At 35.5% G+C, this 23,319-nt stretch overlaps 2 protein-coding genes across 19 annotated transcripts in view; both read left to right on the top strand.

Moving 5' to 3' along the window:
- The first annotated feature begins 2,217 nt into the window (after window positions 1–2,217).
- Window positions 2,218–23,319, top strand: part of ctrip (E3 ubiquitin-protein ligase ctrip) — an 82,630-nt gene continuing 61,528 nt past the window's right edge. For 4 of the 17 annotated variants that reach the window (XM_073965801.1, XM_073965814.1, XM_073965838.1 and 1 more), the window contains exon 1: window positions 2,290–2,387. The gene's annotated coding sequence lies outside the window, so the exon portion shown is untranslated. Of the gene's footprint in view, window positions 2,392–19,077; window positions 19,208–23,319 lie in introns of all 17 variants that reach the window. The other 13 variants (XM_073965807.1, XM_073965949.1, XM_073965956.1 and 10 more) reach the window with 6 other exon arrangements.
- Window positions 2,262–4,905, top strand: Hus1-like (Hus1-like checkpoint clamp component). 2 transcript variants are annotated; one of them, XM_073965978.1, is made up of 2 exons: window positions 2,262–2,387; window positions 3,915–4,905. In XM_073965978.1, the coding sequence occupies exon 2, from the start codon at window positions 3,960–3,962 to the stop codon at window positions 4,809–4,811; it is 852 nt and encodes a 283-aa protein (XP_073822079.1). In that variant the 5' UTR covers window positions 2,262–2,387; window positions 3,915–3,959; the 3' UTR covers window positions 4,812–4,905. The 2 variants fall into 2 exon arrangements, with proteins under 2 accessions (XP_073822079.1, XP_073822084.1); XM_073965983.1 differs by lacking the exon at window positions 2,262–2,387 and adding an exon at window positions 2,522–2,733.

The following is a 23,319-nucleotide window of genomic DNA, read 5'->3' on the forward strand; positions in this document are numbered from 1 at the left end:
TATACACAAAGGAATTGACAGATAAAATCGAGTGGATTTCGTAAATGTAAACATAGTATTATCCTTTCGACATCCTTTATGTTTGTCAAAGTCCATACCACTTTTAGTTTCTGCGTTCACACTAGCAAACAATTTGACCACAAAATGTAAATCACGCAAATAATGCCTTGTTCAGACTGACGGTGTTTCGCTCTCTATTCGTTGTTCGACCCCAAATTACGATGTAATTACTTCAGCTCTGTTCTTTTACGTGCAAGAATCTTCAAGTTTTACCACTTTTTACTCGAAAAGCGTTCCTTTACTTTAGACACCGTACAATTCATATGGGAGTAGTTTACAACTTTTACTACTTTTGCCGGTTTTACTATTTTCAAAAGTAAAGGAACAGACCATTCATTTCCCATACAAAATATTGAGAACGAACAACGATTTGTGTACAGTGTTCAATTTAAATTACTCTCAGAACGATGATAAAATATGTCCCATCTCTAACAAATGAGAGAATTTATCGAAATGAATTAATTATGACACTGAAAATAAAATTTATTAAAAACCCTAACATTTTTAGAAAAACTGCAAAATATGAATGAAAAGTAAACGTTTTAACGACTAGTATAAATTCATAAAATCATAGCAAATTTTGTCTTCTCTTTCATTGCAGTTACATTTCTTGTCCATCGTTTCAAATTCGCGTACAAATGCTTGCCGGAAAGTCTGTATACCAAAAAGTTATTTTGGCAGGTCTCTCTCTCGTTAATTTTTAAAATAGAAAAATTTGAAAATATGCTGAGAACACCAAAATTGTGTAGCTGTGGCCTACCTTATACATTATGTGTGTTCGTTTACTCAAAATTTGTACAAATTGTTACTGGATGTTGTTCGTTTACTCTACAGTCCAATGCAAAAGACCTTAGTTGATTACAAGAAGTTACTGGACTTGTACAAATTGTTGAGTAAACGAACACACCTATTATTGTACCATGCTGTCGTGTGTAGTGCTTAGTTTACATTCGGCGTCGTTTCGTGATTTCGAAGGCGTTTCGTTATTTCGCGAGGAATCATGCTAAATTTATCATGATTTCGCATACAAAAATGATATCATCTCATTTCGTGATTTCAGCGAAATCAACATCGAAATCACAGTACACATGATATACAACCCTGTTTTTGCCTAAAAAAGTACCAAAAGTTGCAACACTTTTCACGTATCACAATATACAAGGTAGATGGTCAATTGCTGCAACAAAAAATTTTAGTATCAAAATTTGTAAACAATGTGAAAAAATATTAAATTACTTTGTTACAATTCTATTTTTCATTGTGTTCCCGTACATTTTTAATGGTTATGTTAGAAAAAAGACCGAATTGTCAAAAATTGATTCCCCATACAAATTTCTTAAAAAATACGGGAACGGAAAAATGACGGAAATTGCAAAAACTCCTGCATAAATGTCAAAATCAACGTAAAGCCCTAAACACATCCAACGTTTGAGTAAAGTTTTGTGTCATTTCAGGTAGATGAATAAAAGACAAAGTGCTGCCAAGTTTCAATTTTTCTTTATTCTTCTACCAAAAATGACACAAAATTTTACTCAAACGTTGGATGTGTTTTCAGCTTAACAGCTATCATATAAGATGCCAATGAACATGATGCCAATGCTGCTAGTTTCTACTAGGCCAAAATTGTATGGCAGAAAACAGGAGAAGAGGGTGTTATTCTAAAGCGCTCGGCACATACGGTGCGTTGAGCGTTGCGTTACAACAACCACATGAAAACTTCAAGAACAAACTTGGCATCACTTACACTTTTTTCATGTGGTTGTCGTTTCTAAGTACTAAGTACTAATATTGTGCAGGTTCTGAGCACAACTTTTATCTATCAAAATTTATTGTTATGATGTCTCAACGATAAAATCAGTTTTTTATCTTTTCATTTGTTAGTACTATACACAATTAATATGATATATAGATAATTTTACGATAATTTTCCAAATAAAGTTGTAAAGTTCTATATTTTTATATTTTTGATGATTAATTCAATTTACAACAACTTGTGAAAATGCATGTTCGATCAGCTGCGCATATGCATCTACCTTGATCATTGTGATATGTTTGAAATCAACAAAAAATTAGTGTAAACACTGGGGTGTATTTCAGGATTTCGTGAAATTCAGTGGATTTTGGAGCGCTAGTGTAAACTTGGCATAACGCAGGTTATTTGCACCATGTTCTTTGATTGACATCCCTATGTTTTAACGGCGTTTACCTTTTTCACGTCTGAATGACTTTGTAGTCAACTACAACTACACTACTCTGAAAATACATTTGTTCTGTGAAAATCAATAAAATACACAATAATTAAAGGATTTGATTTTTCCTTTAAAAAGGTAAGTAAGTATTTTTTAAAATAATGTTTAAGTAACAATAGCAAATTAAAATGCATGTACATTTTTATAAAAAACACAATAAAATGGACTGATGAAATGTTAATTGAAACGACGAATTAGCAAATGGAAATCTTATTGTTGATAAAACTTAGAAGAAAGTGAAGAAAGAAAAAAACAATGTGCAAAAAAGAACACAATCACAATGTACAATGTGCTTAAAACGTTTATTTTGTCAAATCATTGAAAAAACAAACAATCTTCCAAATAGACGCAATGCCTGAAATTTAAGCTTGGTTCCTTCAAATGTGATTTTGAAGAGTATTTAGTTAACTTTGTCATTTGTTTAGTAAGTTTTTATTGTATCAAAAATTAATTGAAAATCTTTTTTTTTTAATTTTGCGAAGGTTGATGGTGGTTGATGGTCACAATATGTATAGATCTGGTCATGTGTACTCAAAAATGCCATGTGTATAGAACGACCGTAATTTCGCCACATTAAGCAATGTCTTCTCTAAATTTGTTCTTTTTGTTGTTGTACATAGACCTAAACCTGAAACTTTGTATTTGTTAATGTCGTTCACTTTCAAATGCATCCATTCTAAATATAAATTTGTTAGGATTTTTTATTGCGTCACCATCCAACAAAGTCCATAGCATGTCAACTGGAATTATGATCATAAAGGACTTTGTTTGTTTTTTTTTCTTCCCAAAATGTTTTTATTCAGTTTCTTTGCAATTATTTCTAACTGCTTCGCGGACTATGTGTAATTATTTTATCTTCTGAGCCATATAATTCTCTCGGGGATTTAGGAAGATAGATGTTCATTCGAAAGTGCATGGCATTGTGAGGTAATTTAGACCGAATAAGAAAATTTGGTTTTAGTATTAATCGATTTTTGACATTTGGTTAAGTATGTACATAGGTGTTGGCTTAAGTCTCGTTTAGGGGCACATCTCGGATCGACCCGAAATTTTTACCACAGGTAGTCTTAGGCACCCTGATCACAACGACATATAAAATTTCCAGAGGGAAGTCCATACTTCCCGAAATATGGCATTTCAGAAATGTCTAACTTTAACACCGCTGTCTTGTTTATGGGCATAGGGTCTTCCTCTATTGCTAAAATGGTAGGATACCAGGAGTCTGATATTTTTTCGAAGTTCCAAAGCCACGACCGGGAATGTTAACAATTGTTCAGTTTGGCTTGCAATAAGAAAAATGTAAATATGCATATCCCAGGATAAAAATGTAAAAAACCTCTGTGATAGGCAAATTATCTATTATGACCTTTCTAAACAGGCACACATAAAAGTTTGATGAAATTCATTGCAAGAACTAATGTCCGTAGAAGCCTTCCGGTTTCATTTATTGTTTGTATTAATACATCATTCCCATTACCGGCTACAGAAAGAGGGGAGTCGAAAGAGAGATTTGATATTTTATTTTTTTGTTTGCTTACCTTTTTGTTTTTAATCTATTGGGTTTTTGATTTCCTTTTTCATATTGTTATGATGTGTGCAAAACAGGCTTCGTGTTAAACAAGTAAAGAGAAAACAAATTAAAAACTAAAGATGAAGTTTAAAGCCGCAATGGATGATGCTGAGTATATGCGAGAGTTCCTAAACATTATCATTACACTTTCGAAGCTAACCAAGGAATGTGTCATCAACATTGAGACCAATAATGTGCATTTTATTGCCAATGAAGAGTCAGGGACCACCGCACCCCTAGTATGGGTAGACATTGATGCCAAATTATATTTTTCGGAATATCGTGTGGAATTGGAAGATAATAATCATCAAAAGATAATGATTTCAACATCTCCAGCCAATCTTAGCCGTGCCCTATCCTCATTGCGCTCGAATGCTCGTCACTGTAAAATGAAATTACTAAATTTACAATTTCCTTGCTTGAGGATAGAAGTGGATGTTTATACTCAGAATTCCAACCAGATACGTCAGACAACACATGACGTACCAGTGACTGTGATACGACGCAGTGAATGGGACTTTTATGAATTGCCACAGAAACCAAAATCAAAGCTGGTCCTAAATGTACCCTCCAATCGATTAATGCGTGGCCTAATTGATAAAATAAAGAATTTATCTCCCACCGTTATATTTTATGCCACATCTGCTGGAGAAATGAATCTTGTGGCGGAGACTGAAATGGCAACCATAACAACAACATATAAAAATTTGGATCTAAAAGAAATCAATCCATCTGAGGCTGAGAAGAAAAAGGATCAAATAGAGGCTTCGTGTTCAGTTGATTGTAAGAAGACTTCAATATTTTTCTCAGCTCTACAAGTTCCTACTGGAGAATTGTCCTGTGGCATTGATGATGATCGTCTTATACACATGGAGGTTAATATACGAAATGGTATTGCCATTCATTCTATATTACCGGCTGTTTGTATGTGAAGTTTTTCATTTTCATTCTCAATTTTATTTTTAAAGATTCCTATAAAATACCAATGCAAAAATTTTGAATATCAATAAAACAAATGCAAACAAAGCTAAATTTGTATTTTTTGAAGATTATTAAAAATCGCCAAATTGTATAAATGGGGATATGCAAAAATTACGCCAATTATTCTTGTTATAGCTTAATTTTATTTGCATTTTATCATCTTTCAAAATCATAAACATTTAAAAGTTGTTTTTACAAATGAATATGATAATTTTAATTGCATTCATTCCTTTGCTGAGTATAACCTTGACGGCCACAAAAACATTTTACCAAATATCCTTGTTGTCCTTTCAAAGTGGAACATAATTATTCATGTTACTATAAATGTTTTTTGTTTTTTATTTTTTCGTGAAACTTTTAAGAACTAAAACAAAAACCACAGGACGACCTTTTCTTTAGCAATCTTAATAACGACAAACCACACACACTCTCAAGTCAATAGACTTGAATGCATTTACTTGCGAATTTATGTATTCTCTGTACATTTGTATGTATAAATGCTTAGTTTACATGACAAAATTATAACCTCAATTTAAAATGTTGTTTAACAGCATAAAAAGAAAACAAAAAATAAAACAATAGCCAGTCACAAAGACCAACAACACCATCAAGAGCAAGCAAATGACACAACGGACAGTAGTTGTGGAAGCGGTATGTCTCTCTAGTGTCGTTTTAGAATGGATATATCATGGAGCACATAGTAATGGATGTCCTAATTTATGCCTGCTGTAAGCTGGTGTCGCCTGAGCTTTATGTGTAATCTCTTGTACATACATATGCCTGTGTGTGTGTTTATTACAATGTTTGTAATGGCCTCTTTTTTATTTCGTCCTCCATCACAGTGCATACAGACTGGTGACAGTGTTCCACAAATAATTAAATTGGAATTGAATAATGCAAGTGTATAGACGAATCATTAGGGTTAAGACATATTAAAGTGTATGGGTTTCTCTCTTTATGTCAAAAAGTATTCGGTAAAAACGAAAACAAGTTGTTATACCACAGCTGGGTAACGAGGGTTATGCACGTTCATACGATAAAAATGTGCTTTGGTTTGAAAGAAATCCATTTCAGACAATTTGGAGTCGATTTCACCATGCCCACGTCTGTGTGTTTGAAACGCTCGTAATATTTTTGTACAAACTTAGATAAAGTTCGAAGATGGGCCATGTAGGTCCACTCCTTGCGGTATCCCCCAAAACAAAATGGAAAATTGTTTCGCTAAAATGGAATGGTGTGCAAAATATCACTCGAAGGGGAGTATTCGATTTAATCCATACTTTGCACATCGTATTATTCCTTCCAGAAATAGATCAGGTTCGAATATGGATTATATCGATCTGCTCCTTATAATTTTAGCAAAACTGGTGCCTTGGAGGACATGTCTTGGATTGTTTTGAAATTTTTTTGCGGCCTATATAGTCCCCATGTCATGAAATTTTGTTTGCAGCATATAGTCCTCATGTCTCTTATACAATGGTACAATTTTAGTCCACACTTCGTAAAAGTTCTAAGAAACGCTGTCGGCATGGTAAAATTTCTTCCAAACATTTATCAAGTTCCAAGAAGGTCTGTTGTAAGTGTAGTTTGAGGATCGTTTGCAAATTTTTATTAAAATTATTCTTGGGGTCCTGTTTACAGCGATATAATGTTTGTCATAGACATGCTTTCTCACATAATGGTCCAAAAGCTCTAAAAAATCCCACGGTGGCCATCTAAAATGTCTGATGGGCAAGAAAGATAACTATCGAATGATGTTACAAACCTAACACCGTGCATGACATTGTTTTATAAGGAGGCGGTACAGTCAGTACATTGTCCCAATTTCAACAAGTAAAAAAGTGTCAGTCGGCTTTGCCGACAGATATATACCCTCAGCCAATGTGAAGTGAAACTTTCACCTACGGACAGATCGAATGTATTTAAGGTCTCTTCAGAATTTGGTGGCCCTTTTTGGACATTAGAACATGCCGACAAAAATGTGGATTAGTTATTAACTGTACTAAGACACAAATGTTGAACTTTTGTGGGGAAGGTGACCTTAGGGAGGACCGATATGGGTCATTTTAGAAGCTTAACTAAATTTGACAAAATATTAGGAGATCCAAAGTTTGGACCAGATTGATTCCACCATTCAAGTTATATCGTCCTAAAATTTTAGTGACCTTTTTAAATATTGGGGAGAGAAGTACCGGGAGTTATCGTGCTCTCCGACCGCCACATATGGTGACATAGGTGTTTTTTTACACATTTCGGGCTGTTTTCCCAAGAAACATGGACTTGCACCTGAAAAAACTTTTACCATCGTAGTGGAGGTAGCGAATGAAAATCGCTTCAACAAAAATCCTTTCCTGGCTTTCCTTTTTCACTTGCAAATAATTTCCGATCACCAAGCTTAACTCTAAACGAGAAAATTAAAAATCAAAGTGATTCGAGAGCATGTCTTAAAGTGAACTTAACCGAAATTTTGTGTGGGAGCTACCCGAAGGAGTGGACAAATATAGTCCATATTTGAACCTGATCTATATCTAGTCTAGTAGATATATTAGGATGTCTAAAGTATAGACCAATTCGGCCACTCCCTTCAAGTGTTACCGTACGACAATTTTTCCGAACATTTTTGAACTTTTGTGGGGAAGGTACCTGAAGGAGTGTACCGATATGGCTTATCTTCAAACTTAAACTATGTTTGGACAAAATATTACTAAAGGCAAATTTTGGAACGAATCGGCAGATCCGTTCGAGAGTTATCTTGCGCTCCAACCACCTCACACGGTGTCATAGGGGTTTTTTTTTGCAACTTTCAGGCTAATTTCTCAGGAAGTATGGACTTGCCCCTGATGAAACTTGTACCGTCGTATGGAGGGCAGTGAATACAAGTTGCTAAAACAAAAATTAAAACGATTCGAGAGATGGCCCTAAACTGAACTTTTCCGAAATTTTGTGTGGGAGGTATTCGAAGGAGTGGACCGATTGTGTCCATATTGAAACCTTATTTAAGTCTGGTACACATTTCACGATGGGCAAAGTATGGACCATATCGGTTACTCCCTTCAAGAGTTATCGTGCGCACAAATTTTCCGAACATTTCCGAAGTTTTGTGGGGGTGGTACCGGAAGGAGTGGACCGATATAGCCCATCTTCGAACTTAAACTAAGTTTGGGTAAAATATTACGAAAGCCAATCGGTTTATCCGTTCGAGAGTTATCGTGCGCTCCAGCCAGACAGACAGACGGACGTCCATTATTTCGATGAGGCACATTTTGCCCGTATGAAAGTGTATAAACCCTCGTTAGCATAAATGCTGAGGGTATAAAAATGGTAAAACCTACGAAAATATCATAAAAGTCAATCTTGTAGAGAACACCTACAACATTTTCTCTAATCCCATTTCGATAGCAGTTTGCAAGCTAAATCTAAAAACCTAAACCTAAAAAACCCTAAAAAATTTGAACTTTGATCGCGATTTATGTATTTAATTAAAAAGCGTTCCGGCGATTTTTTTGTTTCTTGATTTTTCTCATCTATTAACATTGTAGTTTCCATTTAAATTTGGTTCAGTCGCCCAGTGGTCTAGGATCGTTTTGAATTTTTCCAGCAGACAGTCCTCTCTACTCTTATTACGATATCGATATCTCTGTCGGCAAAGCCGACTGATACTTTTTTACTTGTTTGTTTTGATTTTTTGCATTCAACTTTTTTAATTTTCATAAAAAAATCCAAATTTGAATATGATTCGTCCAAATTAGGGATACGCAGTGAAATGCAATAATCGGTTTTTCGATTATACGGTTTTCGTGAAAAACTTAAAACTCGATTTTCGGTTAGTCGATTATTTGAGAGTGTACTAAAAGTCGAGTTTCGACTATTCGTTAATCGCGGAAAACCGATCATAATCGAATATAATCGACCATTTTCGTTGATGCAATCTGTGATGTACATATGTACAAAAAAGTACCGTCCATTACGCGGTTTTAGCACACCCAATAGTCAACTACGACTAATAGTCGTCCACGATTAACAGTCGACTACGAATAATAATAGACTTCGACAATGGTCGACTACGAATAATAGTTGACTCCGACTTTCGAAAGTCGATTAAGAATAATCGGTTTTACGGTTTTCGCACAGTCAATACTCGAAGACGATTTTTAGAGATTTTACGGCTAATAACCGGTTAATCGATTAACCGAAATCGGTTTTACGTATCCCTAGTCCAAATTATCTTATGTTTTTTAAAGCAGCTTGAAACCACAGTATGTAGGTGGTATATGGTAAATATTTTCCAGTTTAGTTTGTTGGTTGGCTGGGTGGCATATGGATGGATTAGTGGGTTTGGCAGAAAACCACAGATGTAGTGGCTCTGAGCCATTTTTATTAAAATGCACTCATTTTTTTTTGTACGGCTCAAACGGAAATCGTATATACGAGTATGTATTCATGTCGGTGAAATCAGAGGTGAGAGTGACGATTGTTGTCCTCCATCATCAGTCTACCAGTTGGCTGCAGTGAGAGTACGAGGGTGTTGTTTGTTGCTGCTGCTGTCTGCTATATGACTGTAACAAGTTTGTTGTGTCAGCAGCCTCCTTCGTCGTATTGCAGTTTCTCTTTTATGTGTTGTATTACTGCTATTCTGTTTTGGGCTTTTGTCAATGATTTATTTCGTTTTATATTGTGTTGTGTTTTTTTTGCAAATTTATTGTTTCGAAGGTATTACCGTATTAGTATTTTGCAAAATAAATGTCCGGTATTTGGCTGATTATATTTTATAAATTTTACATAATATTCAGAGTGAAATTTTGTTAAAACACTTTTAGATTAAAATTCAAGTACCTATCAAAACATGAATAAAGCCCCCAAAGGCATTGTTATGTGATCTTCAACTGAAAACATGGTAGAATTATTTTCAATTTGTATAACCTTAAGTAAATGTATTCATCATTCTCCAGAATATCTTCAGATGTTTTAGTATACCAATGTAACCCCCGTAAATGAATGCTTTTTGCATACAGTCAGGGACAAAAGTTTACATACACCCCCTAAATCTCGGGTATTAGGGTTAGTAGTAATTTTTATGAAATTCCAAGTATGCAGTTTTATTTCTTCTCACCAATAAACAATATTTAAAAGAACAAAAGTATATTCCATAATACAAATAACGGCAAATTTGACAAAAACCTAAAAATGATGGGGACAAAAGTTTACATACACCCCAAGGAAATATGGGTATTACCGTGCAATTTATGGAATTAACAGCAAAATCTATACATTTTATTGTTTTGGCGAATGTCTCTGGGTGTCTGAGATATATTTTAGAGAAAAGGAAATAATTTTTGGGGGTCAAATGCGGTTATTTAAGGTGAAATTTCTTGTATAGCTTTTTAAAGCTTACCCTTGCTCAATTCTTTGCGTTTTTAGGTATTGCACTTTAAAAAAGAACAAAATTAGTGTCGGATTGCAAGTCTTGAGGCCCGAAAATGGCTTTGAAGTTGTTCTTGTGCACAATATACCTTCCTGAACGTCGATAAATGCACGTTTTTCCTCAGATTTCTCAGGAAGTGAATAGATTCCACGGAATTCTTGGCGAAAATTATATACAGAAGGCCTTGAATTGCTTTGTAATATAGTCCGATACATTCCTTAGACCTCAATTGAATCAGAAATGTGAAATATTCTGTTACAAACCTGCTGCCAAAGCTTCCAAAGCATCAAAATATAAACACCTCCAAAAAAGCAGGAAATTAATACTGTGAACAACGCTGTTTACGTACTATGCTCATAACGTCACTATAGCGCGAAAATTTTCGTATAATTGTACGTTTCTGATTCAATTGATGGCCAAGGATTGTATCAGACCATATTACAAGGCAATTCAAAGCCTTCTGTATGTAATTTGCGCCAAGAATTCCGCGGAATCTATTCACTTCCTGAATCTATTGTGCACAAGAACAACTTCAAAGGTTTGTAGGGTCTCAAGATTTGCAATCTGGCACTAATTTTGTGGTTTTTTAAAGTGCATTACCTAAAAACGCAAAGAATTAAGCAAGGGTCAGCTTTAACGAGCTATACAAGAAGTTTGACCTTAAATAACGGCATTTGACCCCCAAAAATTATTTTCTTTTCTCTAAAATATATCTGAGACACCCAGAGGCATTCGCCAAAACAATAAAATGTATAAATTTTGCTGTTAATTCCATAAATTGCACGGTAATACCCATATTTCCTTGGGGTGTATGTAAACTTTTGTCCCCATCATTTTTAGGTTTTTCTAAAATTTACCGTTATTTGTATTATGGAATATACTTTTGTTCTATTAAATATTGTTTATTAGTGAGAAGAAATAAAACTGCATACTTGGAATTTCATAAAAATCACTACTAACCCTAATACCCGAGATTTAGGGGGTGTATGTAAACTTTTGTCCCTGACTGTACATGCATATCCTTCGTTTTATTTCGCTGTTTTTTGTTTGCACTTCTCTCTTTTTTTGCATTTCAGTTTCATAATTTCTATGGGTTTTTGCCTATCTCATCATCTGCTACATCCATCTGAAGCAAAAGTGCAAATGTCTGATATTAACAATATTTTTGGCATTTCATTTAGATGAAGAGATACCGAGGAATGAGTGTTTGGCTGACACAGTAGTGGTAATGGTGATGTTGACAGACATTGAATGCTGGCTGTTTGCCTTTGGTCATTCGTTTATTTTGTTTTGCTCCTAGAATACACTATTTATGTTGTGTATGTATTTGTATAACTGCGATTTTTTGGATGTTTTCTGGTTGGAAGACGAGTGTCTTCATTTTAATATTTTGTGCACTTTCCCTGGGCTTTTTCCCCATTTCCCCATTTTTATACCCTCAGCATTTATGCTAACGAGGGTATATACACTTTCATACGGGCAAAATGTGCCTCATCGAAATAATGGTTTTAGACCCCAAGTATGTTTGGACGAAATGTGTTTTAGACAATTTGGAGTCGGTTTAGCAATGTCCGTACGTCCATCTGTCTGTCCGTCGGTCTGTCTGGCTGGAGCGCACGATAACTCTCGAACGGATCAACCGATTCGGCCCAAAAGTTGGCTTTCGTAATATTTCGTCCAAACTTAGCTTAAGTTCGAAGATGGGTTATATCGGTCCACTCCTTCCGGTACCTCCCCCACAAATGTTTGAAAATGTTCGGAAAATTTGTGCGCACGATAACTCTTGAAGGAAGTAACCGATTTTACACATACTTTGCACATCGTGAAATTTCTACTAAACTTAGATGAGGTTCCAAAATGGACTCAACCGGTCCACTCCTTCGGGTACCTCCCACAAAAAATTTCTGATAAGTTCAGATTAGGACCTGCTCTCGAATCGCTTTGATTTTTGTTGCAACAACTTGTATTCATTGCCCCCCATACGACGGTACAAGTCATCAGGGGCAAGTCCATACTTCCTGAGAAAATAGCCTGAAAGATGCAAAAAGCACCTATAACACCGTGTGTAGTGGATGGAGCGCAGGATAACTTTCGAACGGATCTGCCGATTCGGTCCATAACTTGGCCTTCATAATATTTTGTGAAAATATAGTTTAAGCTCAAAGATAAGCCATATCGGTCCACTCCTTCAGGTACCTCCCCCACAAAAGTTCAAAAATGTTCGGATAAATTGTGCGCACGATAACTTTTGAAGGGAGTGACCGATGTAATCCATACTTTGCACATCCTAATATATCTACCAGATATAGATCAGGTTCGAATATGGACTATATTTGTCTACTCCTTCTGGTACCCCTCACATACAATTTCGGATAAGTTCACTTTAAGACTTGCTCTCGAATCACTTTGATTTTTGTTGAAGCGATTTGCATTCGCTAACTCCATTACGACGGTAAAAGTTTTTTTCAGGGGCAAGTCCATATTTCTTAGGAAAACAGCCCGAAAGGTGTAAAAAATTCCTATGTCACCATATGTGGCTGTCGGAGAGCACGATAACTCTCGAAATGTTCGAAAATACTAGGACGATATGACTTGAATGGTGCACCAATTTGGTGCAAACTTTGAATCTCTTAATATTTTGTCAAAATTTAGCTCCACTTCGAAAATGGCCCATATCGGTCCTTCCTAATGGTACCTCCCCCACAAAAGTTCAACATTTGTGTTTTAGTGCAGTTAATTCCTAATCCACATTTTTGTCGGCAAGTTCAAATGTCCAAAAAGGGCCACAAAATTCTGAAGAGACCTTAAATACATTCGATCTGTCCGTAGGTGAAAGTTTCACTTCACATTGGCTGAGGCAAAGCCGTTTGACATTTTTTTACTTGTTTATTTTATTATTATTCAAAATTTGAAAGAATTAAACTGTTCACAAAAATATTAATAATTATATTTATTTACACCAATAACATTTTGTAATAATTTTAGTTTTGCAATAATTAATTTGACTAACTGTATCTAAGTTTGGTAAACTATGCCAAAAAACCACAATTCCTTGTCAGTATGTTGAAGTTAATATGTGTGTTCGTTTACTCACAATTTGTACAAATTGTTACTGGATGCTGTTCGTTTACTCTTCACTACAATGCAAGAGACCTTAGCCGATTAGAAGAAGTTACTGAACTTGTACAAATTTGTACAAATTGTTGAGTAAACGAACACACCTAATGTCAGCGATTCCACTTTAATCAATAATAAAAATAAGTTCCAGTTCCAGACGACGCATTAGGGTGTGTGAACTACTACGAATGCATATGGAATCCATATTATGGATACACCATTTTAAGTAGTTATCTCTATTTCTGGTATGTCCCCAGTTGGACCTGATGTGTTACATACATACTAGTTTATTTACTCATTGCAGATAACTGTGAAATAGCAAAATAATCATAACTGGGACTCCTGCTGTTTATTATCAGAGGCGGTGAAATGACATTTAAATCACAGTTCCACTGTTGGCAGTTTTTTGAGTTGTGTTTTTGTTGTCTCCGTTTCATTTGTTCGTTAGTTTCTTTAATTGGGTGTTGTTTGTTATTATCAACATGTTCTTTGTTCGTGCGATTTTCAATTTTGAAGGCAAAAACTGAAGAAGGACACAACAACTACCGACTGAATCCCAAACTCACGCACACAAACCATTGCTCCCGGATTGGAGGATGGTGGTATGAATTTTTGTGGAGTTTTGTTAATTTTGGATTTTGTTTTGCCTTTTCCTTATTTTGTTCGACGGCAATTCAATGGCCCTTATGTTGGTTTTTTTTTTTTTCAATGTTGGTATTATTGTTGGGGTCTGGTTTTGAGTTGAGCTGCTGCATGGTTTGGCCGCGACTGGTTTTGTATTTTTGTTTATTTTCTGATTTGCTATGTTTATGTTATTTGTTGTTGTACTTTTCATATTTTCTTCTTATTCATTCTTTCTTCCACTTTGGCATATTTGTTTCATTTTGCTTCAACATTAACACAAGATTTTGGCTATACGACGGCAGCGGCAACGATTATGACGATGACAACCAACAACCAGTTGTTGGTGGAGTATTGACTTCGACGCAAGGCACAAAGGCTGGCTGGCAATAATGTATTTGTTGTTCATTCGTTACTGTCCGTCTGTCCTTTTGCTCTTCGTTTTGTTAACTCTACTCCCATAAACAACATATGGACTGTTTCCAAATTGCTGCCAATGTTTTCTTCTTTTTTTAGCTCAACATTGGAACTAGTTTCACTTGTTATTTGTCTGATGACAACGACGACGTCTGTGTTGCGGCTATGAAAAATGGAGAAAAAGAAGAATCCTCAAATATGAGTAACTCTTTCCTGTTCATCCATTAGGTATTGGGTTTAAAATACAATTTTCCTGTGAAAGAAGTTGTGAAGGAGATTTTTATAGTTGTTTCTGTTTAGGTAGGAACAAATGTTTAGGGCCAAGAAAAAATTATTCATAAAGAGCAATGTCATAGGGCTATAACATGTTTGAAACAAATCGATTACTATGATCGAGAGTTGGTGCGCCAGACCGACGAAAATTGCCAAATTGTCTAAAACGGATTTGGCCTTAAAACTTTGATTATATTAGCCAAGAAGACGTGGGTCAGCAATGGAAAATCCAATAACTGTCCATATACACATCTCCAAATATGAACGTAGGTATCAAAATGTGGACTGATCTCTTTAGGATCTCTTTTACCTAGCATTGTGGACATTGTGATAACGTTTGTAAACATATTGTTAACTGTGTTCATCCAATTGTTCTTTCTTCCTCTCTTCTTTAGGTGGGTGCTCCATTCATAGTGTTGTTTTGACGAATGGAACTCAGGCTTCTCTGATTTTTCCTGTAAGTCGAAGTAGATATTTTAATTCTGATGTTTAAATTCTATTGTTCTTTGTTTTTATTATATGGGTCCCGATTGACTTCCTCGAAAGCTTCAGTACCACTATCAGGCAATGGTAAGCCATCACCCTGCACACGAAATGCAAGGGTTCGATTCTTAGCCCACAACGGGCTTAATACAATACGGCAGTAAAAATACAATATAAAACTTGTCTGCAAGTGGCGTCTTAAGACACGCCGTTCGAACTCGGCTGTAAAAAAGCCCGTATGATTGAGCTAATATGAATCTTTAATATGAGAGGAGTTTCCTTTTTATACCCTCAGCATTTATGCTAACGAGGGTATATACTAGGGTGGGGCGATTTGTGTGGAAGCAAAAAAACCTTAATGAGCCCTTCGCGTTTCTGATTCCTGGGATTGAACTGAGCAAAATAGTCCACTGGACCATATATCTACCGCAAAAATCGAGCCTCCCGATTTTGACTTTAAGTTTTTTATTGACGTCTTTTGGATATTTTGGCATATAACAGCCAAACCATTGGGATTTTCGATCCAACACAAAGAAAAACATTGTAGCCAAGACAGTAATTGAAAACTCTCTAATACATCGCAAAAGCATTGGAACGCTCCTTCAGGCAGTTTTGGCCCTAAGAATGTGCAAACTTTTCGGAAAATGTCGATAAATGACATTGTGCTACAAAATTTGACCCGAAAAATATTCAAGTGTTCTGATGCAAAATTATATCGTGTTGGGATCCATGGACAACGACAATGCCTTTATTTCGCTTGGGTCACTTCGTTTTATTTTTTTATAACGGTAAAAGTAGTGAAAATCTGGGTTTCTTACATTTTCAAATTTAAACGGGCATATCTTATTTTTTCCACAACGGATTTCTTTTGATCCTTCTTCCTTTTAAAGGGGTGAATAATGTCTTTTGAATTAGCTATTATTGTTTTAAATCGGTTAACAAATGGCTAAGTTATAGTGGTTTATGTCTGAAAACCCCCACAAAAAACCTATAAAGGAATTTCTCATAATTTTCAAAAATATAATGTTTTTTTGTTTTGTTCAATATTTATTTTGAAAATTATGAGAAATTCCTTTATAGGTTTTTTGTGGGGGTTTTCAGACATAAACCACTATAACTTAGCCATTTGTTAACAGATTTAAAACAATAATAGCTAATTCAAAAGACATTATTCACCCCTTTAAAAGGAAGAAGGATCAAAAGAAATCCGTTGTGGAAAAAATAAGATATGCCCGTTTAAATTTGAAAATGTAAGAAACCCAGATTTTCACTACTTTTACCGTTATAAAAAAATAAAACGAAGTGACCCAAGCGAAATAAAGGCATTGTCGTTGTCCATGGATCCCAACACGATATAATTTTGCATCAGAACACTTGAATATTTTTCGGGTCAAATTTTGTAGCACAATGTCATTTATCGACATTTTCCGAAAAGTTTGCCCATTCTTAGGACCAAAACTGCCTGAAGGAGCGTTCCAATGCTTTTGCGATGTATTAGAGAGTTTTCAATTACTGTCTTGGCTACAATGTTTGTCTTTGTGTTGGATCGAAAATCCCAATGGTTTGGCTGTTATATGCCAAAATATCCAAAAAACGTCAATAAAAAACTTAAAGTCAAAATCGGGAGGCTCGATTTTCATCGTAGACATATGGTCCAGTAGACTTTTTTGCTCAGTTCAACCCCAGGAATCAGAAACGCGAAGGGCCCATTAAGGTTTTCAAATCGCCCCGGCCTAGTATATACACTTTCATACGGGCAAAATGTGCCTCATCGAAATAATGGTTTTAGACCCCAAGTATGTTTGGACGAAATGTGTTTCAGACTGTCTGTCTGGTGGAGCGCCCGATAACTCTTGAACGGATCAACCGATTTGGTCCAAAATTTGGTTTTCGCAATATTTTGTCCAAAATTAGTTTAAGTTCGAATATGGGTTATATCTGTCCACTCCTTCCGGTACCTCCCCCACAAAAGTTCGAAAATTATCGGAAAAATAACTCTTGAAGGGAGTAACCGATTTGGTCCAAAGTTTGCACATCGTGAAATTTCTACCAAACTTAGATGAGGTTATAATATGGACTCAATCGGTCCTCGCCTTCGGGTACCTGCCACACAAAATTTCGGAAAAGTTCAGTTTAGGACCTGCTCCCGAATCGTTTTGATTTTTGTTGTAGCATCTTGTATTCACGGCCCCCCATACGGCGGTACGAGTTTCATCAGGGGCAAAACCCTAGTTCCTTAGAAAATAGCCTGAAAGGTTCAAAAAACCCCTATGACACCGTGTGTAGTGGTTGGAGCGCAAGATAACTCTCGAACGTATCTGCCGATGCGATCCAAAATTTGGCCTTCATATTATTTTGTCCAAACTTAGTTTAAGTTTGAAGGTAAGCCATATCGGTTCACTCCTTCAAGTACCTCTCCCACAAAAGTTCAAAAATGTTCGGAAAAATTGTGCGCACGATAACTCTTGAAGGGACGGACCGATTTGTCCATACTTTACACATCCTAATATATCTACCAGATATAGATCAGGTATGAATATGGACCATACTTGCCCATTCCTTCGGGTACCTCCCACACAAAACTTCGGGTAAGTTCACTTTAAGACCTGCTCTTGACTAACTTTGATTTCTGTTGAAGCAACTTGCAATCGCTGTCTCAATTACAAGGGTAAAAGTTTTTTCAGTGGCAAGTCCATACTTCTTGGGAGAACAGCCCGAAATTTGTAAAAAACCCCTATGACACCATATATAATAGTTGGAGAGCACAATAACCCTCGAACTGATAGACCGATTTGGTCCAAAATTTGGCCTTCGTCATATTTTGTCCAAACTTAGTTTAACTTCAAAAATGGCCAATTTCGGTCCTCCCCTTAGGATACCTCCTTTGGAAATTTATACCGATGATGTAGAGCCATATTATGTTTTCCGTGCACAAGCCCATGCTTCCTGGCATACTGGTCCAACAGGTGTATGATAACCCACTGAAATGACTAGGGGAATAAGGGGATAAATTTCATGAAATTATTCGTTTTTACCTGAAACACGTAGCTTCCCAGTTGTTAAGTACAACGGCGTTAAGAAACATAATACTTTGCAGATTTGCAGTCATTTGTAAAGCAAATGGCGATACGGGAAGTCAGCCTATATGAATATTTAACTATAAATAATTTCCAACTGCAGTTGATATTTACATACATATGTTTGTATCTACCTTGTATATACCTACCGTCAACAACCCACATGGATTTTCGAGATATAACAACAAATCACCGTATCGAAAAAATAGTCACTAAAATAACAATTAGAATTATTGTTGTTGGTGAACGATTCTTTTCTGTAACCGTCATTGTGGTCTGGTCTCTTAGTTATCATTTTAACATCCAGTCAGACGTCGTCATATTTGCCATTATAACAATACCTCATGTGACACGGTCTAAGGAATCTCTCTCCATATGTTTGGGATTCTATTCCTATCTATACACACATTTAATCATAGTTTGTAACCATTTTTAAAACTCCCCTCGGATTTTCTATACACGGCAGTTTCTACAAAAAAACATACCACCAACTTTTATATGGAAGCATGTCGTTGCTCGCGCTCTTGCACATTTATGGATTTTTATGGGAGTGTGACTTCTTTCTGCTTGTTTACAAAATAAAAGAACAAAACAGCTGAAAATTGTAAATACAAATTCATTTATAAACAAGAAAACCAGTCCTCACCACTAAATCGTCTATGTACGATCAGCTGATCGCCCCGGCCCTCAGTACAATAACAACACTATTTGTTGTGTCTTTTTTTTAATATTGCCTATTTTATACGTATTTGGTGTTGTTGTATGTATTTGCGTCTAATTTTTCCCCTCTCTTGTATTTTTTTACAGGTAAGCAACTAATGAAAGCACTCTTTAAAGGAAAAAAAACACTCGCAACCGAAACACGATTAAAGTGGAAAATTTAGATAGATACCCATTACGTTGTGGTGGCAAGTTTCAAAGCAAATCCTATAAAACAGTAAGTGCCAAAAATGGGTTTATATATACAATTTTACATACAATTGCTATGTATGTACAAATATATATATGTATATACATACATACGTTATAAATAGGCTTAATAGGAAGATGAAAACAGGCTTTTGGTTTTATTTTACACACTGCTGATTTTAAAATCTCGTAAAAGTGGCTCAACAAAGTAGGGAGTCAAAGCAAAACACGAGTAAACCTGGGGTTTTCATACAACGTTTCCATAACACATTTAATAAATAGAAGAATTTACTTTTATTTAAACGCTCGCAGTATGCAGTTTCATAGGCAAATGTCAAGCAGAAAAATCATTCTAAAAAAGAACCACACATTCTAAAAAGGGTTGACAAACGAGGAATATTAGCATGTTCTGTGTCGTTGCCGCTTGCCGTGTGTAGGTATAAGAAGAAAAAAAAAACAAAGCAAAAAAAGAGCGTACACGTTCCACTCAAAGTTCATGTAATTGAGTGTTAATGGCGGCCACACCACATTCAACTCACACGCTGCTAATATTTATGGGGCTACGTTTTAGAAATATAAAATAACACAATTAAATACGTAATTATATATTTTTAATAGTTTTGTGGACATTTTTTAAGCTCTGTGTGATCGACTTCAATGGCTTCTGGTTTTCACATAGTAATCTGCATCTACTAATATGAGGTTTTATTTATATGCATGAATTGCCTCATATTTGTGGAAAATCCAATTGGAATATACCTACTCAGAGCCAAACAATCGGCAAGGGTTAGACTAATAAGAATAATAGGTAAATACCTATGTACATACATACATTCGTACATACTATCTTATTCTTATTTGAATATCGCCTATCTAGCAGTAAATGGAAAAAAATATTTTTTTTTTGTAAGAACGTTTTCACACGATAAGGTTTGCCTGCTCAAAAATGCGTTGTCCGTTTTGATTGTCATTCGTAAATTGTGTCAGTGTTGAAACAAAATGTGGAAGTAAGTGAACGAAAACGTACATAAAGTACCATACATACAACACTAGCATGTAAGATATTATCTACCTGTTTCATCATATTTTTTACAAATAAAGGTGTTCTATAAAACATGACTTCTATGTACCTGTTAATAACAAAGGTATTTCCCTATTTCATAAAAATCTTTCTTGAAAAATTTACGCTGGTAACGCAGGTATCATCTTACCTTCAGGTGGTAAGAATTATTACATTATTTTTTACATGGCATGCGCGCATGAGGCAACAATTTTAACAACGCATACATTTTACCCAATTTTATGGGATTCACAAGAATTACTTTTTTAATTTTCAAATACAATACACACATAAACCTTTTTGGTACATTTATGTAAAACCGTACTTCTTTTTGTTCAAAAAGTACGCTTGTATACAATGACTTCAAAAACGCAACACTAGATGTGAAAATTACGAATGAGAGTCAAAACGGAAACCACGTTTTTGAGCAGTCAAACCTTATCGTGTGAAAACGTTCTAAATCTAAATCAACGCTTTTTTGAGTGAGAAATATAATAGGGTGGAATGTTGTTTTGGTAAAACTGTTTGGATGTCGATAATTGTCATGAAATAAGAGGTGGCCATCGTGTATTCCTCTTTAGCATTTTAATCATATTTGGTAGATATTTGAAAATGGTTAAAATGGGTTGAAAAAGAAGGGCTCGTAATTAAATGAAGAAAAGAAAATTCTTTGAATTCAATTGCTAAAAACAATTGGTCTTGCCAAATTGACAGTATAGAGTATAGTAAATAAATTTTCCGAGACTAAATCTGTACTTAACAAGTCTAGAAGTAACAGTCTACCCAAAATTTCTGTAAGAGCAAAGCGTTATATTATAGGTGTTGTGGATAAAACCCCCAAAACAACAGTCGTATAAATTAGAAATACCTTGAAAACTGATCTCGGGATTCTAAAACCGTTCGAAACGTTCTTGGGGAACATGTATTCCGGAGGCATTACGGATAATCGATTTTCCCGGATAATGGAGACAATGTTTTTATGCAGTTTTTGAACATATTTTGAGTAGAAATGGCATAGTAATAATAATAAACTATGCATATTTACTCAATAATCCACCAAATTTTAGAAGCGTACATCATATTCATTATCAGATTCATCTGAATTGACTTTGCCCCCATGATTTTAGTGATACCATAAACACAAAGCTTTCGTTCACCTTTTGTTTGCTTAATCCAATTTAGTGGAAAGTGTGTTTTACTCCCGGATAATGAAGTTTTTTTATAATAAAAAATAGAGGAAATGGAAAAAATACCAACATTCTTTTCTATCCCGGATAATCGAGGTTCAACTGTTCAGGTAGTGATGAAAAACGATAAGTCGCAAAAATAATAAATAAACAACTGCAGCCATAGTCTAATGTATTTATAGACGAAGGATTACTCAATTTTTCCGCGGACAAGTAACTCAAACCCGAAAACTCAAAAAAGTTCGAAGACGATTTTTTGGGAAAATGACAACATATTCTTGTATATTTTTATCTGAGGATATAGTTCACATCAAAAACTTACCCCATGTAGATTTTTGTCACAACAAAATATGTATTAACTTGTATTTTTTGCATTTTATATTGAGTTTACCACACTCAATTCGAACGTACTCAGTGAGAGCATTCCGTCGTCTGTATATTCATTAATCTATGCTGCAGCCTTAAAACATTAACCCAAATATGGAGGGAGATTCACTAATGATATTAATGGGTCTGCATTTCGGCCAATGATGTGGGAATCTGCAGTTTGTTGAAATGAAAATGGATAGGTTTGTCTAGCTAGATAATCTGAAAAGCAACTGCGAATTTCGAGCGTCGTTAACGAAACCAAATTTGGAGATTCGTTGGTGTCTTAATGGAACCACATAGTCGCGTATATTACGGAAAACCTATGTTTTTTCTGAAAGATCCACTGCAAGCAGTAACAAAGGCCATGGGAATTCCTATTATGATTAAACAAGTAAAAAAGTGTCAGTCGGCTTTGCCGACAGAGGTATACCCTCAGCCAATGTGAATTGAAACTTTCATCTACGGACAGGTAGAATGTATTTAGCGTCTCTTCAGAATTTGGTGGCTCTTTTTCAACATTTGAACTTGCCGACAAAAATGTGGATTAGGAATTAACACAAATGTTGAACTTTTGTGAGGGAGGTATCCTTAGGGAAGACCGATGTGGGCCATTTTAAAAGTTAAACTAAATTTTGACAAGATATTAGGAGATCCAAAGTTTGGACCAAATTGGTTGCACTATTCAAGTGATATCGTCCTAACATTTTTGTGACATTTTTTAAATATTGGGGAGAAGTACCGGAAATTGGGGACCGGTATTCCCCCATGAAACTAAGTTTGGATAAAATATGACGAAGACCAAATGTTGCACCAAATCGGTAGAACAGTTCGAGAGCCACATATGGTGACATAGGGCTGTTTTACACCTTTCGGGATGTTTTCCCAAGAAATATGGACCTGCTCTTGAAAAAACTTTTACCGTCGTAATGGAGGCAGCGATTGCAAATCGCTTCAACAAAAATCAAAGTGATTCGAGGGAAGGTCTTAAAGTGAATTTATCCGAAATTTTGTGTGGGAGGTACTTAAAGGAGTGCACAAATATAGTCCATATTCGAACCTGATCTATATCTGGTAGACATATTAGGATGTGTAGAGTATGGATTACATCAGTCACTCCCTTTAAGAATTATCGTGCGAAAATTTTTTCGAAGATTTTTGAGTTTTTGTGCGGGAAGTACCTGAAGGAGTGGACCGACATGGTGTATCTTCGAACTTAAACTATGTTTGGACAAAATATTACGAAGGCCAAATTTTGGACCGAATTGGCAGATCCGTTCGAGATTTATCTTGCGCTCCAACCACTACACACGGCGTCATAGGGTTTTTTTGCAACTTTCAGACTATTTTCTCAGGAAGTATGGACTTGCCCCTTATGAAACTTGTATCGTCGTATGGGAGACAGAGAATACAAGTTGCTACAACAAAAATTAAAGCGATTCGAGAGCAGGTCCTAAACTGAACTTTTCCGAAATTTTGTGTGGGAGGTACCCGAAGGAGTGGACCGATTGAGTCCATATTTAAACT

Source organism: Musca autumnalis, unplaced genomic scaffold, assembly GCF_047663935.1.
Source record: "Musca autumnalis isolate F117 unplaced genomic scaffold, ASM4766393v1 scaffold_1, whole genome shotgun sequence".
Classification (NCBI taxonomy): Eukaryota; Metazoa; Arthropoda; class Insecta; order Diptera; family Muscidae; genus Musca; species Musca autumnalis.

Coding starts and splice junctions, on each gene's coding strand:
- Hus1-like (XM_073965978.1), top strand. CDS start 3,960: ATGAAGTTTAAAGCCGCAATGGATGATGCTGAGTATATGCGAGAGTTC.